This window comes from Nyctibius grandis, chromosome 4, assembly GCF_013368605.1.
Source record: "Nyctibius grandis isolate bNycGra1 chromosome 4, bNycGra1.pri, whole genome shotgun sequence".
In the NCBI taxonomy this organism is placed as follows: domain Eukaryota; kingdom Metazoa; phylum Chordata; class Aves; order Nyctibiiformes; family Nyctibiidae; genus Nyctibius; species Nyctibius grandis.
The window spans coordinates 57,777,939-57,790,756 of NC_090661.1; the positions used below are offsets into that span (position 1 = coordinate 57,777,939).

Consider the following 12,818-nt stretch of genomic DNA (forward strand, 5'->3'; position numbering starts at 1 on the left):
CATACTGGATGTAGGCAACTAGCCTGAGAAAAACTTTTCTTAAAAAAAAAAAATGTTTTCGCTGAAAATGGAAATTAATGGAAACAGTAAGCTCTCTTATTCCCCCTGCCAGCTACCAAGAGGTAAAAAGTCACATGACACAGTCTTCTTGTGCTGCACTTTAGACTGACGGGTAAACAGTTTCCCAGCATAGGTATGTCATAAAACCCGTGTTTTTCTTTGGAATCAAACAAATGGGTGTAGTTCTCATTTAATTCTCTTCTTCATTCAATATTCGATACATGTTTTTTAATAGATTGTTGAAGAATCTAGACTTTCCAGCATGTGGCTGTCATTCCCCTTTTTTGTTGACTTCATATACCTCTCACAGAAGCTGTCAATATCTGTGCTGACTGAGCTGAAACTGATAGCATATTTGGTGTAAAACAAATACAGGATTTTGTCAAAACAGAAAGCAAGGACTGTTTTGGGAGAAGGGGGAAAAAAAAGAGGAAGAACTGAAAGAATGGTGATTCAGAAACATTTTACACTTATTTTATCTAATACTTTCAGTATTAGAATTTTAGATGTATTAATGCCCAACATGCTTATTCAGATATATTATTTTTACAGAGAAACAGTCCTATTTCATCTGTTTTCACACAGTCACACAGCCAAGTGAGTGATGAGAGCCAGGAACAGAGTTCAGAACCACCATCTCCTACTCTAAAGATTAAACAGATTTATTTGGGATCTAAATTTCCTGTATGCTGCCAGTCCAAGTTACCATTTATCATGTGAGGCAGCTGAAGATTAAATAATCGGTAGTTTTAGAGACATTTTTAGTTTGAGAGTCCTATTTTTCAGCATAAAGATGAAAATAGGACACTAAAAGGAGATAAAACGGTGTTTTTTTGGTGTAGAGTTGCTGTAATAGATTTACGTTTCTAACAAGAAAGTTTTAAGCTGATATGTAAAGAATGTGATTTTCTTTAAAAATTTTTGAAATTTATGCAGTCTGTTACAGGCAGAGCTTTCAAAAACAGTTATTAGAAAATGACCTCTTTGCTCTGTGTGGGACATAAAAACCAAAATAAGCCCGATGCAGCTAACAAAAGATAACACACAGAGCTAGCTCTGAACTGAAACCCTTCATTTTCCAGGGAACAGAGCGGGTGACCCAGGCGGGTTGCGCTGGGCCGTGACCCGATTCCAAACGCCGCCGTGCCTTCCCGGGGGCTGTCGGTGGGGGCCGGGGCGCCCTCCGCTCCCCAAGCGGCGGGCAGCGCTGGCCGCGGCCGCCCCGCACCCTGGCGACTCCCCGCATGCAGCCGGCCAGCCGCTGGCCCGGCGGCGGGGCGAGCAGCCCGCAGCGGGCCGATGTTGAGACCCTTCGGGCGGCTCGTTGGGGTAAGGCGAGGGCGGTCTGGCCGCGTTCGTTTCCGCGGCAATCAAAGTCCGCCCTTTCCCTCGCCCGAACCCCCCCGGTGCCCAGGCACACCGTCAGTTGCGCCGACCCCTTGCTGACGGCTCCGCGCTACGTCCCCTCCCCGGCCGGCCCAGCTCCGCCGCCCCTGCCGGGACGCCCCGGTCGCCGCCGGCCTCGCCCGGCGTGACCCCGGCAGCGCGGGAGCCCGGCGCCGCCCCGCAGCCGTTAGCGCTTTGTTTCCAAAACCCGACCGCTTCCCCGCCCGAACTGCAGCCCCCAGGATGCCCCTCGGCCTCGCGGCCGTCTGAGCATGCGCGAGCCAGCTAGCGTGCGCGGCGTGCGGGGGTGGCCGCGCCTCTGCGTCAGGCCCCCCCCGGTCTAGAAGGCTGCTGTGGTAGCGTCTGGGCGCCATGTTAGAAGGCCGGAGGGGAAGAGGAAAGTGAAGCGGCGGCGGCCGGGCCTAGCGAGCAGCTTTCTTTTCCCTCTAAGGCCTGACCTCGGCTCGTACCATGGTCACGTTTCCCGCTTTCTGGCGGGACGAGTGACCGGTCCGGAGGCGGCGGCGGCGGTGGGAGAGGACGACGAAGAAGAGGAGGAGGGAGAAGAGGACGACGCGGTGGTGGTGGCGGCGGCGGCGGAGGAGGAGGAGGAGGGGCCGGAGAGACGATGCCGTTGTAAGTTGGAAAGCTTACGGAGCGTCTTACCGGCCTGTGTTCTGGCGGCCCTTACTCAGCGCTCTCCTCGCAGCGCCCCGTGCTCCCTGCCCGCTCAGGCCCTTTTTGCTGGCTCTCGCCCTTCCCCCCTCCCTGTCCCCCCGCCGGCCCTGGGCTCTTCCGGTGCCGCAGTGTGTGGGGCTGTGGGTCCGCTGCTCTCCGCCCAGCCCGTGAGGAGCTGCTTGCTTGCTTTCTTGTCCCCCGCCATCGCTGCGAGTCCCGAAGGAGATGTTGATGTGGCTTTTACGTTGTTGTTGTCGTTGTCTTCTCCTTCGCGACCTCATAGCGGCAGGCGTGTGGGGCCGGGCGGCCGCGGGGTGGCTGTCCGCGGTGGCCCTGTTCGGCCCGCTGTTGAGTCAGGCCGTATGAAGTGGCAAAGTGCCGCATATTTATTCTGTTCTCGCCGCGGCCGCGAAAGATGAAGCTCTTTTTCTCTTAAGAGCCCCGATAAAGCCTCTTCCCCGGTCGCCGCGCCAGCGGTTTTTCCTCGTTCCGGGAGCAGGAGGTTTTAGAACAGGTGCTGGTTCTAACAGGCGACCCGAGCGGAGCCCGCTGTCCTTGCGGGATTCACCCGGTGCGGGATGGCTCCGCCGTGCCGAGGGGCTTCGCTGGCGGCCCGGGCAGGCAGCGCCCCCTGGCTGGCGGTGGCGGGGCGCTCCCGCGGCCTCTCCCCCCCTCCCCGCAGTTCCGCCACCGGGAGGCCGGGGGGCTTTTCCGCTGAAAAAGTGGGCCTTGTGCTGCGACTCTGCTGGTAGTCACGAATAACGAAGTGGGACATAATTTCATCTCTGTTTCTTCGCCGATTTCCTTCGCCCCACCCCCCTGCCCTTTTTTTTCTTTTCCTCGCTGACGATTTGATGCCTCCGGGTTTAGTCGAGACAACTTCCTGCTCCTCAGTTCCGTAGCCCGTACTGTTAGGGTTTTGTTACCCGATGTAAGTCGCGGGAAGCAGCAATGGGTAGGTGGTCAAGTGGCTTTTAAGAATAAGGCATGTTTATATGCTAGGTTCGGTTTTTTGGTTTTGCGTGGGTTTTGTGTTTGGTTTTTTTTTTTGGGGGGGGGTCATTGAAGGATAAATATAAAGAATTTGGGCTTATTCACTATTGTTTCACTACCATTATTTGGGCTTATTCAATGTTGATTTAAATCTATAAAGTTTATGTGAAGAATAACCATGCTTGCCTGTTGTGCTTGTTTTATTCAATCTAAAATACTAATAAGTTAATCGTTGGGTAGATAACACAAGACAAACGTAACTGAAAGAGTTTATGGTAGGAAAAACACAGTGGGTGAATGCAGAAGGGAAAATGGTTATGCCAAGTAGTTTCTAATGCTTCTATAATGAGGCTGCAATGTCTTCATAGATAAGTTTGCTCATGTTCATTATGGCCGTAAAAAATGACCAGAAACCAACTTTGAAGTTGGCTATGCTTTTTGGCCTCAGGAAAATGGGAGGGTGTTTATTCTTCATGGTTTCATTCTTAGTTTATTTTGTTGTGACTACATAAATTCCAAATGATTAATAACAACGTTTTAAAGTTTAGGCTGCTCCTATGAATTGTAATATTAGCGATCTTCAAGTTTGAAAAGTTTGGAATGACTCGATAATTTTTCTTAATGTAGGTGTTTATGACACTAACTAGAAACTCTTAAATGACATTACATAGTTTTATTTGCACTAATGTATTGCTGTTTTCAGTATAAAATTACTTGGCAACTTCACTAATACAGGAGGTTTATTTTTGTTAGAAAAAGCAGAGCTTTCTCAGATTCTGCATTTGTTCTGTCATTTGTGTGTTTAGAATGATTGATTTTGTATTACTCAGTCAAAACTTCAAAGGGGACATTATAGTGCTAGTAAGTTGCAATGCTAGTAATGCTAATTCTTGAGTTTATGAAGTGATAGCTCTGACTTAAGTTTAAAGGAAAATAGGAAAGCTTAGGAAGTTCCTTTTCTGTATAATTCTTTCCAGTTGATGCTTTAATGTTTTTGGATGATGAGCTTTTTGAATGAGAGTACAACAACCCTATGTCACTGCCAAACTTTCAGGCAACAAACAAAATGCTCTTTTGTCCTGACCTTTCAAGACATCCTTTAAACTTCATTTTTTAGAGTGGTGTTTACAATTGAGCGGCCTAGTCAGAGCTGATCTCCCATACAACCAGAGATTGTCATCACTCTTTACCTGAAAAGCCTTAGTTCAGAGTTCTCAGGAGGTGTATGGCATTATTGATACTGCACTGTGTGCATGTATATGTGCTTCTCTTAGCAGTATGGTACAAAACTATAAAAACAAGCAAATTATTTATGTGCAAGGCACATTAGTAGTAAGAGAGCAAACTCGAGTTCTGGTGGTGCTGATAGCTGGCATTTGCAAAAGCCTTTTAGTGTTTAAAAAATATACTAAATTTATCCTAGGAACTTACATGAGTTTTTGTTAAGATTCTCTTCAGTCTCTTGCGTGAAGAGACATCAGCTGCATATGGAAAAATTCTTTTAACTTTCAATTGTTCAAAAAAGCTGCTTAGAAGCAAAGGTGAATATTTCCTCTACTATAAAGGTATATTTTAGTGAACTGTTAGGTACAGAATACTTATTCCTGTGCATTTTCTGAAACGTTAGATGCTAGGGAGAAATGAGGCTCACTAAACTGTTCATATGTTTCAGTTGGGGCTAGGTTTTATGCAGAAAGTCTACTGACTCAGTGCAGCAGCAGCAGCTATGTCTATGTGAATTTATGTCTTTATTTGTAGGGTCAGAAAAGCCCAGGTTACAAAAAGATAAATACCACCATGAATCTGTTTCTTGTTAAGCTACTGATAAATATTTCTCTTACTTATTCACAGCTTCTTTGTTGAACTTCTGTATCTGCTGAAATCATTGCAAAAGACTTTTTTTTTTTTTTTTTTTTAACCAGAAGTGGGAAAATACATTGAGTGATATAACTGAACACTTAAAAGTGCCATAAGCGCTATAAATTTTAACTATTGTTGGTATTGGTAACGTCCATATTAGAATTTTGGAACGTCATTAATGATTTTTTTTTTTTTTCAGTCTTTATTGTAGACAGTCAGGCTTATTCTCAATTCTGAAGTAAGACTTTTTATATGTTTTCTTTCACTGAACTTTGCTTTAGACGTATGCAAAGTCATTGTTTTCCTGACTTTTAATTAGCAACTGTCAACTTGTATGCCAGAAGTACAAGACTATGTTTAAAATGCCTTGCACTGATTGGCAGTGGATAAATAGTATGTTTCTGAACAGAGGGAGATCAGGTTTTTGTAGACTGTATTATGGAAGGAATAAAATTATTCCTAACTTTTCAAGTCACACGACCTACTTTAGAAGAACAGTTGCATTAATTTAAAGTGATAGCATTATTAATCAAGAAGAAATTAGTATGAAAATCTATACTGAGGTTTATTTAGATGTAGTACAGAGGAACTGGATGGCAAGTATAGGTGGTTTTGCAGTAGCTTTCAGTCTTCTAATGTCACTCCAAAAAAACCCGAGTTTATACCTGTTAACGTGGAGGTACTGCACAGAACTTGGAAGCCCAGTTATTTTGGGCTGAGCAACTGTCACGGCTGAGACAAATTAACCTCTTACAGTGAAACATTTAATAGGATTCCTAGTTCTTTGTTTGATATTTCCTGATATCTTTTGATTCAACCTTATGGAATTCCTTAAATTGCTGCCTCTGGTGTTTTTTGTCTCTGGAATAGCCATAAACCTCATTTTTGGTTTAAGTACAGTAATTTTACAGTACTTCGAATTTGTATCTGACTCTTAGTTATGTGTGTGGCAGTGTTATATAAATACACCTGTATTTTCAGGTTACATGGATGTGTGTTCAGGGTGTAACTTGATCTTTAAAAGATGCATTGGAAAGTTTTTTCCTTATCTCTCAATCTTTCCCCCCTCTACCTTAGAACAATGTGTAGTAGCTTCCATTTGAAGGAGTTTAAAGGTGTACAGCTCTGGAAACTGTAAAGCCTCTTACAAGCTTTATTGGGGTTTTTTTTTGTTTGGTTTTTTCTTTCACTTCTGCACTCTATTGTAAAATGGTTTTAGCAGTGGCCATATTACCAGGATTTGTTCTTTTTTATTCAGTAGTTACTGATAACAATTTAAGAAGATACTGCCTTCCAAAACTTTAGGTTCTGAAGAAAAAGTCATTTAGCTGTACCACTGTCAGCTTAGTACAGACTAGAACTTTGTGTGTGTTTGTGTTTTTATATGGGGAGAAAGCACATGTGTATTTCTCTGAGATGAGATTAATTCATATTTGAAAATGAGCTATTGGATCATAACACTTGACAATTAAACCACTGTAGCTGTTGCCGAGTTTGCAGATGGTTTAAACTGTCAGCATATGGTCTTCAAAAATTCAGGTCAAACCAGAGCAACAACAATAGCGTTAAATTTAATTCTACATCATTTTCTGCAACTTTGTTTTATATTTGTGCTATTGACAGGGAGTTCATATTGATAGCAGAGCAAGATCTTCATGTGTATGTGTGGTTGACTAGAAACAAATAGACAAAAAAGCCCCAAACTGTATCTTCATTTACTTCATAATGTTAAAAATAAAAGCTTCATCTTTTTTTTTCTTTAAAGCAAGCCCTAAAGGAACTTTGAGTGTCAGACTTTGACGAGGTCTGCCAAATCTGCCTCTGCTGTTGTCAAGATTGAATAGCTGGGATGGGAGTTTCTGTTGCTGTTTAATACACTTTGATTTTTGTTAATGCTTAACTTCAATGACTAGCAGATTTGACATTCCCCGCTGCCCCCCCAGCCTTAACATCCCTAGTCCCCTCAGATAGAGGGTTAGCATTGATACTTACGTGTCCTTTCTCTTTGAATAAATTCGGCAGTTTAAACGAAGGGATTCCAGAAGTGATATATCATGACATGTGACAGGTAAAAGCTAGCATGTCTGTATGTCTTTCCAAGAGGGAAGATACTAGAGTAGAGTGTGATCTTCATGGGTTTAGGAAAAAGTAAAACATAAGTCATAGGAGTATTGATCATTAGCATTTTCTGGCTAACATGTAACCTGTAAATACAACATTGAACTTGGAAAAATGAGTGCTTAATGTTAAAGTTCATTCCTCAGTGATAATTCTTTTTTTCAATTAAAATAAAGCAGCTAGCAAATGCTTTATTTGAAGTTTCTTGGTTTTGTGGAAGGCAGGGAGCGGGGAGAGGATATGCCTTTACTTGTTTGCTGTATAGTAACTTCCATGACTTGCTGTCATTTAAGTGAATGAACGTGAGTTACCTAACACTAGTTAATTATTGCATCCTTAAATGATTTTAACAAACTTTCTTGCCAAATACGATTTTTTCTGTTTTATGAAGGCACTTTTCTGATATCCTTTGGTGTGCTACAGAAACTTTAGAATAGTGTTAACTTCAGCAGGTGTAAATAGGTGATCTTCAATTTAGATGTTTTTAGCTGGAAATAACCTATATTCTCTCCAATATTAATATGTGTTAAAATGTAACCTTCATTGTATCTTCTGGAGTTGTAAAATCTTCTAGAAGGCAGCTATGCTGACAATTGTTACATACCATCCCAGTGGAAGTGTTCTTATTAACTCCTCAACCTTCAAACACAGGTGAAACACTTGTGTAGGAAGGTCCTGTGCTCTTGACAACATCCTTATTTCATTCTTATACATGAATATAAAAGGAGTAACTGTAAAAACTGTAACTGTGTTTGTGTAACAATTCCCAAGGATGTATATCAGGTGATTGATTTAATAGGTTGTTTAAAGCTGTTGTTTTAGTGAACAGTTTTTCAAAGCTTATTTCATGCCCTGTGACTGTGCTCTGGTGGTCCCGTAGGGGCTGGAGATAATCCTGGTTTAAGTCATGTCAACATGGTGTTTTGTGAAGACAGACCTGCACGTTGCACTGCCAGGGTTATGCTGTAACCCAGATCAGGGAAGCGATCTGACATTTGGTTGGTTTTTACATATCGTAATTTTGGGGGCAAGGTTGAAGGATTATTTTTAAGTTATTAGTTCTCGAATTAGTGAAGCATGGCTCTTACAAGCAGGTGGAAGACAGAGGGCTCGGTCAGCATTACTGACTTCAGGAGTCTGCTTCACAGAATCTGGATATGAGTGACATTGAGTCTTTTTTTAAATTCTAGGAACAGCATCTGCCAGGCTGTGTTTTGCCAGCCCTTTCAATGAAGTCTAATACCTGTTGAACTGGATACAGTTTCTAGTTATGGATGGGTGAAAATTACAGTCAGACCATCAGCAAATTGTTACATAAAACTAAAATATTGATTGCTTTTGATTACTGCTTTAAAAACCTGTAAAAATAAACTGCAAAATCTTAAATTGAAAAGCAAATTTATTTTTTCAAATTATCAGTTGGTAAAAGGGGAGAAATTATAATTCAAATTTAACTACTTGCTTTGTGCTGTAAGTAAAAATACTTGTAATATCCAAGGGATGTTTATGTGTTGAGACCTTTTGTTTTCTGACTGCTTTTTTTAGTAACTAAGTGGCTGAAGCTACTATTTTTGTTGACATTCCTAATTTTTTTTGTTAAAGAGAAAAATTGTTTTAGTGGCTTCTTTTGTCCGCAATTTGAATTATTATTTTATATAATTAATCTGAACAGCTTTTTTTTTTAAATGCTTTCATTCACACCTGAAGTCCTAAGACCTATGTGATTTGTTCAGCTGCTACCAAATTCTTCATTAGGTGATTAAAACCTCTTAGCTGAAGGAAGCAATGTCAAATAATGTTCCTAGACATGATTACTTAGGGGTTGATTTTTTTTTTTTTAATGTACAGGTTTTTTTTAATATTTTTTCCTGGTTTGCTTTTTTTTTCCTTTTGGTAAGAAGCAAAGGGACAAATGTGTTAGAACTTGCTTTGTGAGAAACTTGCATTGTGACTGAATTCTTGATTTCAAACAAATTATAATTCTTAGAATAGTTTTAAAATGGGTTTAACTTGTGGAAAATTACATTTTGTTCATTCCCATGAATTTTAATTTAAGATGTTATTTTTTAATACGTAGTCTTTATGGAAATGAGAAATGAAATCCTGAGGAGATGATGACAACAGGTTACGGAAGTAATAATAAAGTTATACTGTAGTTTTTCCACACGTAATATGTAGTTAGCCTGAAAAATTGTTTCTTGTTTTGTATGATAGAAATAGTCTATAACATGTATAAACATGAAGGACAGATAATACAGCAATATACAGGGTAATGTTATGCTTGCCAAGAATGGCATGTTCACATAAGCTGTCAGCCTGAATTTTTGACATGGAGGATTCCCTTTTCTGTAGACTTTATGAAAGTTGAAGGAGACTAAACTGATGATAAAGCTTTTGCCCTAGTAGAATGAATAACTGAATTCAGGAAAAAAAAATATTAATGCATAATCTGAATTAAAAATATTAGTTATATATTTGGTATTAAACAAAAAGTTACTTTATACCTTTGAAAGGGAGTAATCTTATGTAGTAAGAATATAACTTAATGCAGATGTAACACTTCTACACAAGCATTGCCTTAACCTTCAGGTAATACTTGCTTTAATTGTTGGTAAGGTGTTTTGAATAGCTGTTGATACAATAGCCACATTTTCTGAAATGTGTATTTTGATGAGAGGTCATAATATTTTTGTTGATCTCTGAAAGATTCATTAAGTAACAAGTTAGTTTCAGAAAAGAAGCTTTTCAGTATGCTTAAAACCAATTATTTGTCATTTTCAGAAATCAAAGGTGGGGGAATAATATTCATAGTTTAGAGGAAAGTTATCTATATATCAATATAAAACTAGTATTTAATGCTGCAAGTAACCTTTAGAGCTTTTTAAATACAGATTTAAGTAGTGATTTTTTTTTAAACCTGTGAATTACATAATGAGCAAGACTAAGTGTTCTTAAACTTACAATTTGGCTATCTTAAATGTTAAAGTATATAACGTATTCTACGATACTGAATATGTTTTAAGAAATTTTTTTTTAATGGCTACCTATTGTTACTGGTATCTGTTCAAAAAAGTTTTAACTATACAGGTGTAGCATGCAGTAAGCACTGAATCCAAACACTTGTATGTTACACAGGATCAAGTTTATTTTTGAAACACTTAGAATTATTAGCCTTAAAGCTCAAACTGTTCTGAAAATAAGACTGTGTTTAAATGTGAATGTTACAAACAAATGTATGCCTATTATGAAAAACTGCATGGCTGTTTTTCATCCAGGAAGCTCATATAGGAAAGCTGTTATTAGTTCTCACAATATGATGATAACTTTGCTTTTGTGTTTCTGCTGAAGTTCTTTTTCGTGATCTCCTCTCCTTTATTGTGATGTTGAAATACAGGACATTGACTTGAGAGTATCATCCTTGTGCCTGAGGTTTGGCTCCATATCTATGTGTATAGCTTGAAAAGTGCAAGGCAAGGATGCTATGAGGGCTTGGAATTGGACTGTTAACTTGTGACCTAGGTCCTTGCAGATTTAACCCATTTTGGTGGGTGAGGTTTACTTTAGGCTTACTTTCCTATTTGGAGAAATACTTACATGAAGTAAAATGTCATACTAAGGAAACATGAGGGATGTGGAGAGAGCACTACTTACATCCTTGGTACTTATGCTAGGCAAAGGCGAGCACAAACCTCTGATATTCGCCCCCCACCCCCCTAATGAAGCAAGGCTATATGTAATATTGCTAACATAAATTGAGCTGACGATATTCATCTAACCATCCTGTTATGATAGCCAGCAGACAAGTCAGCTTAAAGCTAACTGTGATGGGTGGGAGTGTCGATCTGCTGGAGGGTAGGAAGGCCCTACGGAGGGATCTGGACAGGTTAGATAGATGGGCCGAGACCAACGGCATGAGGTTCAACAAGAACAAGTGCCGGGTCTTACACTTGGGCCACAACAACCCCATGCAGCTCTACAGGCTGGGGGAAGAGTGGTTAGAAAGCGGCCCGGCGGAAAGAGACCTGGGGCTGCTGATCGACAGCTGGCTAAACATGAGCCAGCAGTCTGCCCAGGTGGCCAAGAAGGCCAGTGGCATCCTGGCCTCTATTAGGAATAGTGTAGCCAGCCGGTCTAGGGAAGTGATCGTCCCTCTGTACTCGGCACTGGTGAGGCTGCACCTTGAGTACTGTGTTCAGTTCTGGGCCCTGCACTTCAAGAAAGATGTTGAGGTGTTGGAGTGAGTCCAGAGGAGGGCGACCAAGCTGGTGAAGGGTCTGGAGGGTCTGACCTACAAGGAACCGCTGAGGGAGCTGGGGTTGTTTAGCCTGGAGAAGAGGAGGCTCAGAGGTGACCTTATTGCAGTCTACAACTACCTGAAGGGAGGTTGTAGTGAAGTGGGAGTCAGCCTCTTCTCTCAGGCAACTAGTGATAGGGCAACAGGACATAGCCTCAGGCTTCGCCAGGGGAGGTTCATGTTGGACGTTAGGAAGAATTTCTTTTCAGAAAGGGTTATTAGACATTGGAATGGTCTGCCCAGGGAGGTGGTGGAGTCACCATCTCTGGATGTGTTTAAGAAAAGACTGGACATGGCACTTGGTGTCAGGGCAACGGTTGGACTCGATGATCCCAGAGGTCTCTTCCAACCTGGTTGATTCTGTGATTCTGTGATTCTGTGATTCTGTGATTCTGTGATTCTGTGATTCTGTGATTCTGTGATTCTGTGATTCTGTGATTCTGTGATTCTGTGATTCTGTGATTCTGTGATTCTGTGATTCTGTGATTCTGTGATTCTGTGATTCTGTGATTCTGTGATTCTGTGATTCTGATGGGCTCAAAATATGCTAAAGCCTCCTTACTTATGTGAACGTTTTAAGTGTGTGAAGTCAGCTGATGTTAAAGATCATGCCTCATAGGAACTTGTAACCCTGTAATCAACATTTAGAGTTGGAGAAAGGTAATTCTGTTGTTGTACTTAATAACACAGATTTAATATAGATTGATCTGGGATGTAAATGCTAACAGTAGGCTTAATTTTTTATTTCCTTAGTATGTGTCTCTTGTCAGCTACCCTGATGAGAATAAATAATTTAAAAGAATTTGTTTTGTTTTGTTTCTGTCAGTAACTTTATCTAATTGCCTTTATTAGTCCCGTTACAACCCAGGGATCACAAACGCAGCAACTGCAGAAGCATTATGGCATTACCTCACCTATCAGTTTAGCTGCCCCCAAGGAGTTTGACTGCATGCTTACCCAGAGATTAATTGAAACCCTAAAACCTTATGGTGTATTTGAAGAGGAAGAAGAACTGCAACGCAGGTGAGTAAATGCTCACTCTAGTAGTGGTTTTCTCCTATCTTGAGGTTCAAGTAGTTGACTACTGAACCCCAAGCATGTTTATCTTCTTTAAAATGCGTTCTTAAAAGCCTAGTGGGATATTAAGCTTGATTTTTCTCACCCTGAGAGGAATACCTCAGAACACAGAAGGGAATTGAAATTACCTTTAAATTTTGGAGGCTGGCTTGCATTTTTTTCCCTTTAACTGTTTTGTTGTAGTGGCCCCTATACTTTTTCCTTATTAAGCTTTCTAGAGTTTTTTGCTCTCAGTTCTGCTTCTCATTGTTCTTTTAGGTGCATGTGTGTTATGAATTAAGGTTTTATTTTGAAAGCGAGTAGAATTCATATACTTAAAATGTGTGTAGGCCTTGCATACTTCCATTTTTTC

The 12,818-nt window shown here is 40.9% G+C and overlaps 1 protein-coding gene across 4 annotated transcripts in view; it reads left to right on the top strand.

The window, feature by feature from the left end:
• The first annotated feature begins 1,805 nt into the window (after nucleotides 1-1,805).
• The window catches only part of PAPOLA (poly(A) polymerase alpha), a 45,994-nt gene continuing 34,981 nt past the window's right edge, over nucleotides 1,806-12,818 (top strand). For all 4 annotated transcript variants that reach the window (XM_068398580.1, XM_068398581.1, XM_068398582.1 and 1 more), the window contains exons 1-2: nucleotides 1,806-2,082; nucleotides 12,242-12,412. In XM_068398580.1, coding sequence (XP_068254681.1) covers nucleotides 2,075-2,082; nucleotides 12,242-12,412 — 179 coding nt within the window. In that variant the 5' untranslated portion in view covers nucleotides 1,806-2,074. The remainder of the gene's footprint in view (nucleotides 2,083-12,241; nucleotides 12,413-12,818) is intronic.